This window comes from Primulina eburnea, chromosome 3 (genome assembly GCF_022965805.1).
Source record: "Primulina eburnea isolate SZY01 chromosome 3, ASM2296580v1, whole genome shotgun sequence".
NCBI lineage: Eukaryota > Viridiplantae > Streptophyta > Magnoliopsida > Lamiales > Gesneriaceae > Primulina > Primulina eburnea.
The window spans coordinates 22191519-22198110 of NC_133103.1; the positions used below are offsets into that span (position 1 = coordinate 22191519).

The following is a 6592-nucleotide window of genomic DNA, read 5'->3' on the forward strand; positions in this document are numbered from 1 at the left end:
TACAAAAACTCTTTCCAAATTTAACTCGAGTTCGACAAAACTTGACTCAATGTTGATGATGGGAAAGGACAATAAAGCTGGTCTTGGATACATTAACAACTTGATTATCGAGAATCTTCCAACTCTAGGTCACAATCAACTGTTTTTGTGAAGAAAAGTAAAGTTACTTCAAGCTCTCCAAGAAAAACTCCTTTTGTCAAAGTATTACCGATTAAGAAGAATTGTTATACTCAAAGACCAAAGCAAAGAAAGAGATGTTCCGTTTGCCGCTACTGCTGTAAGTCAGACCACATCAAAACTTTTTGTTTTAAGCTGAGAGATGATTATATGAGCTAGAAAGCATACCGGATGTTACACAAGGAGTTGCCCAACACCAAGCACAACACTGTCAACTAGAAACCTCTAGTAAAGAAAGTTTGGGTACCTAAGTGCGAAATCCGATGCACTATTGTTTATACATTCTTGAAAACTAACATTGCAGGTAGTTGGTATTTCGACAGTGGGTGCTCGCGCCACATGACATGATCTAAATATCACCTCACTAATTATGCTGAACTAAAAAGTAAACGTCTAAAATATGGAGATGGTGGAAAAAGGATAATTGTTGGTAAAGGGACTTTGAATGTGGATGGACTGCCAGAACTCCACAATGTGTTACATGTTGAGGGACTCAACTCAAATTTAATAAGCATTAGTCAACTTTATGACAATGATTTGCATGTTAACTTTGACAAAAATAACCGTGAAATTTTTGAAAAAGATAATGTTTGTGTCATGTCAGATACAAGATCTGCTAATAATTGCTGCCAATTAGGTGAAGATCTTGCTTGCCAGACATACCAAAGTATGTGAACTGAATTTGCGGCATAAAAAATTGGGACGTGTGAACTTCAAGACATTGAAGAACCTATAGAAATATTATGTTGTATGAAGTATGTCAAATTTAAGCTTAGGAACTGCCTATGATTGTGGATCATGCCAGAAAGATAAGAAAACATGTGTTCCACACTAAGTGTTGCAAAACTTTGGGACAACACAATGTCTAAAAGTTTAGACATTAGCATTGCATCAGGTCGTTGGGGATATGATAATATATTTTAGATGCAGAGTTTTGTCAAGTTTAATGTCTAATGTCGGAGATGTCTAATGTCTCTAGAAATGCAATGCTAATGTCTATTTGGGGACGACCTGATAATATTTAGATGCAGTTTCGGAGGATGGATCCGAAGTATTTTTCTGGTACTACTGATCCATTATTTGCTGACGGGTGGATCCAATATTGAACTAATAAATTGAACTAATTTATTTCTCCATTTGTTTTCCAGGGATCGATGTATCTAACAATAACTTGTGTGGCCCATTTCCTAGCACATGATCCCCTTGGAAAAGTTGATCAGACTCCTTCGTCATTGTTCTTTTTTGAGAGATGTTAAAGAAAATTATCGGTGAACAATGCTCCACAGCAGCAATGAAAGAAGCCACGAAATATGTGCTAGGATTGAATTGGTTTTGTTATGTTTATGGATTTTGTTTGTATTTTGTTCTTCATGAATACTTAACATTTGGAAGAGTTTTTATATATAAACTTTGTGTAAATGTGGATTCATATGGAAAATAACTACTGTTTCGATTTGTAGGTTATAATAATAATAATTGATTCCAATTAATTATTATTATTTTTTAGATGTTTTTATATTTTATATTTGAAATAGATTGGTAATTAATAATTTAATTAATTGGAAAAAAAATCTTAAATATAAAAAGACAACGGATTTTGTGTGGAAAAATGTTGTCGAAAGCAGTGTAATTAAAAGTGTTACTACTCAAAGAAAACTGTTTTGACAGAGTTTTTTATTCATTGTCTTTGAACGGACTTTTAACAACAATGTTTATAGCAACAATTTTTTCATACAAAGACAACTGATAAAATCATGTTGTTGGATGTTTTTCTTGAAGTGAAAAACAATGAATATGTTATTATGGATTTGAAATAAAATGGAACGTTAAAGAATTCTAAAACACAACAATCAAATCTTTTCTTGATATTTTTGAATTTTAAAATGAACTTGATTCCTAAGTTAAAAGACAGCATGGTCAAAATTCAAGAACCAGGAAGTGGAAATCAATCTGGCCATGTAGTAAAAGTAATGCTGATGAAATTAGAAGGTCGATTTGGTATGATAAGGAATCAAATCCCAATCCAATGGAAGGACTCTGAAAATACTTGAGCATAAAGATTTAGGTAATTTAGTACACTGCCCACACTTTGCTCGAGCCTAAATTGGGTCCGAGCTTTAATGTCTCAAACTTGACACTTCATTCATGACTCGTACTCGAGCTCGAGTGATAATATTTTCTAGTTTTTGAAAATAATTTAAATTACTACTTTGCTCTTATGTATTATGAATCTAAATATTTAATACTAACTATATAAAATTTAAAGTGGAGTTTTGATTATATGCAGTTAAATTATATAAAGTAATTGAGATTACTCAAGAATTATTCAATACAGATAAAAGGAAAGAACATTAATACATCAAATTCCAAAGGACAATCTAGCCAGTAACTATGGTATAAAAAAATTTACGTGTAGTTGTTACGTTAATATACTTGAAAAATAAAATTCAACACTCATAATTAACATCTTTAGAATAATATATTATTTATTAAAGTAACGACCCCATCTATACATGTAAAGGGCATCTAACGAACAAGTAGTGCTTGAGATTTTTTATTTTTTTTATTTTATCGAAAATTCCATTTGGTAAATCCACTTGTTCATTCATGATGCTATCATTTTTATTTTATATTATCATCAAATGGATAAAAAGAAAATGAAAATGACGTTTCAAGAATTCACCAAAATCTCTTCGAATTGTGACCTCTAAACACACCATTGAATCAAATCTTTTTTGAGTAAGTCTTTGTGAGACGGTCTCACGAATCTTTATCTGTGAGATGAGTCAACTCTACCGATATTCACAATAAAAAGCAATACTCTTAGCATAAAAAGTAATATTTTTTCATGGATGACCCAAATAAGATATCTTTCTCATAAAATACGACCCGTGAGATCGTCTCACACAAGCTTTTGTCATTTTTTTTACTTGAAAAGTCAACAACTTATAGTCTTTTGCCCTTCCACCACCTTTTTCCTCTCTATATAAGCATTCCCAACTCGACAAATATTTGAACCAACACAAACTTAGCTTGTATCAATCAAAGCTCCATGGCCTCGTCGCGATGCTCGACATGGATGGCAAGTCAAAACAAGCAGTTCGAGGATGCTTTAGCCAAGTACGACAAAGACACGACGGATCGATGGAACAACATAGCGAGGGCGGTCGGCGGGAAGTCGGCTGAGGAAGTGAAGAGTCATTACGAAGCTCTAGTGAAAGACATCATGCACATTGAAACTGATCAAGTCCCTATACCAAACTACAGGCCTATTTCAAGAAATCCCAGAGGATATGGCAATGAGCATAGGTAATGTTGGAAGCACTGATTTCCCCAACTCTATTGTTTAATCTCACTAAATATATAAACCAAACCCATTAATTTCTTGATTCTGACAGGTTTTTGAAGAATCTCAAGCTTCAGTGAAACTAAAACCTCTATGATCTACCGCTTGAGAATCAGCAAAAAAGGAGATGCATGCACGTAAAAATCTGAAGTCGACCTTCAAATTGAAGAGATTTCTTCATATAATCCAATAAAATATATGTACTTATGTCGGCTCTCTGTTTCCTCAGCTTCAACAAAAATTTAAAAATATTATTAATTAATGGTCGTATCATATTTTATCAAAACCTCGTGTATCATGTTTATCAGTTAAAAAAATGGCTCAATAATTAAATATATTTTTCTAATCCTATTTGACTTTAATATACCAATCGTATTAGCATCTCGTTTTATTCGTTTCATAGCATTGCCAATTGAAATTAATTGTAGTCACTACATATTATTTAGTGCATGCCGTGCCAAATTTATTACACTACGTATTCAAACATTTTAATCTATTTTTTTTTATTTTACTAACTTAATATAATGGTTATTTATAAGCTTTAAAATTTAACTTATAATATAAAACCTATGTCGTGGCGCAAATACTGATATGATATAAAAAAATATTGACATGACATTAGATATTAATGTGTGTTAAGGGTCACATGTTGGCATATTTATAATTAGTTGTCCAACTAAATAAAGATTTGGGATCTTCACTTCAACAGACAATTTATACATGTCAAAAAAGAAAAGTTTGTGTGTCATGCTACTACTTAAATTATAATTCACTCAAGTGTAGGTTGTTTGTAAGTACGGGATCGATCTACAGAGAGGTTATTTTAAGTTTAAATTTATTAATTTATAAATTAACAAATGCAAGAATGAAGTTTACAAATTATAAATTTGTCAAGGCTCAATGATTTATTATTGGTTTATGTAATATGTTTAACTAAAAGTAAAACAAAGGAAAACATCATCAATAATAGTTCCAAGAAAAAGAAATTAAATATTTAAACACATACATAATATAATATAGTTTTCACTATAAAAAAAACCGAATTAACCGATATTTTATATATGGTACATATGATTTATATATATATATATATATATATATATATATATATATATATATATATATATCTGTATAAATATTAAATTTCATAAAGTAAATGTTAAATTAAATCATTATATTTCATTTAGAACAACATGCAAAGCCACGCTATTGCCTAAATGAAATATATGATTTAATAAGTTAGTTGTAGTAAAGTAAAAGTTATAGCGAAAAATAAAAGTTAGATATGAAAGTAAAGTTAGTTGCAATAAGGTAAATGTTAATTGTTGATGTGATCAGGGTGAATAGGGTGAGCTGGTTCGGGCAATCCACTGGATCTTGATGTGAAGATGATGAAGGAAAAATGAACTCTATTATGTCTTGAACACAAGAAAACGAGCGTGAATGGGCGTCGGACAGGTGTCCGGCGTGACCACTCCGATAGTTAAGTTAGCAAGTCGAAGATGAAGAAAACCAGTGTAGAGAAATAAATGTTACTGGTGTATATATGTCTGTCATAAATGCAAAGCAAACTTGTTATTTATAGAAGGAAAATGATAATTTTTTCTTGTTTTCAGTGGCTGCTTACCACTTATAGCAGCCACCTACTTGCTGTCATGCCATTTTGACTTTTTCCTTGCGTCAAATCAACAAGATTTTTTCAGGTACGCTTATTGAAAAAAGATATTACCTGCTTTCGCACTCGAGTGCAGTGCTATTATCGAGTTATCTCGGTTATAAAGCCCGGACATCTGATAACCCAGAGAGACAATGTCCTGGGCATTTATCTGCCCGATTTTTTAAGAACTCCTCCTGCAAAACTACCCTGATTTGGGTATCCATATAATATCGCGAGTCATGGAATTACCCGAGCTCTTACAGGAGTATCACCAATTTTGATAAAGTAAATGTTAGATGTTAATAATAAATCATAATATAGCATTTAGAACAACCGACAGAGCCACACTATCGTCTAAATTAAATATATGATTTAATAATAATAATAATAATAATAATAATAATAATAATAATAATAATAATAATAATTGATGAAATATCTATTGTATCAAAATTAAAGAACAAATTAAGATAATTACTTCAATGGTACCAAGCATTTGATGTGAATTGATAACAACAAATAATTCATTTTTATACCTACAATAACAAAAGTTAGCTAAATGAAAAGAAATATAGAAACAATATATAAAATATAAACAATCTTACTTCACCAAGAATCATCTTCTTAACCTTGACATATTCGATTTAGCGTGCCATGAATTTACTTTTGATAAACACTAAAATCATAACTCAAAGTTAGGAAAGTGAAAGAAAACTATATTGGAACTTAAACCTTTTATTTCCACACTAATACACATACACTCTTTATTTTACAATAGGATATGATACTACTCAAGCTAACACAATACCTCTTTTTATAGGCCTAATGAGAGAAAATGTCAAAATTTTATTAATACCATGAGTTGTAATAGTAGCTTTTGTCTCCTGCAACTTCAATTACATAGCTCTTCTTTGAATTTTATGATCAATTACTTTAATATCCGAATTTGACTTTGCTCAAAACAGCAAATATGTAAGGAATTGTTTGTAGATGAATTTGACCTTTTGGTTCATCTCATTTGGTATAATATTGAAATAGTTATGATTTTGTTACTATAAGCTGGTAATAGTAAAAGTAAATATGTCATTCTTTTGATATTTGCACAATTTGGTCATCTTAATGAATTTTTTAAGCATTCACGTCTTCTGTATAGTTGTAGATACTTCCTCAAGGATTCCAAACATGTTTGAATCACCAGAATTTGAATTTTCTAGCTTGAGTTATCATTATCTTTTTGTTTATATTATTATAAAAAATTTAGAAATTAAAAAACATATATATATATATATATATATATATATATATATATATATATATATAAACTAATATTGAAAACAAAATAGAAAAATTTACAAAGAATAAAATCTCTTTTTTTATTTTTCTATTTTTTTAACCTAACTGCAAAGTTTTAC

General features: G+C 30.4%; 1 protein-coding gene across 1 annotated transcript; it reads left to right on the forward strand.

The window, feature by feature from the left end:
• The first annotated feature begins 3219 nt into the window (after positions 1-3219).
• On the forward strand, positions 3220-3781 carry LOC140828417 (protein RADIALIS-like 4). The gene is made up of 2 exons (XM_073191386.1): positions 3220-3486; positions 3576-3781. Exons 1-2 carry the CDS (start codon positions 3230-3232, stop codon positions 3601-3603), a joined length of 285 nt encoding a protein of 94 aa, XP_073047487.1. The 5' UTR covers positions 3220-3229; the 3' UTR covers positions 3604-3781.
• Positions 3782-6592: the final 2811 nt, after the last annotated feature.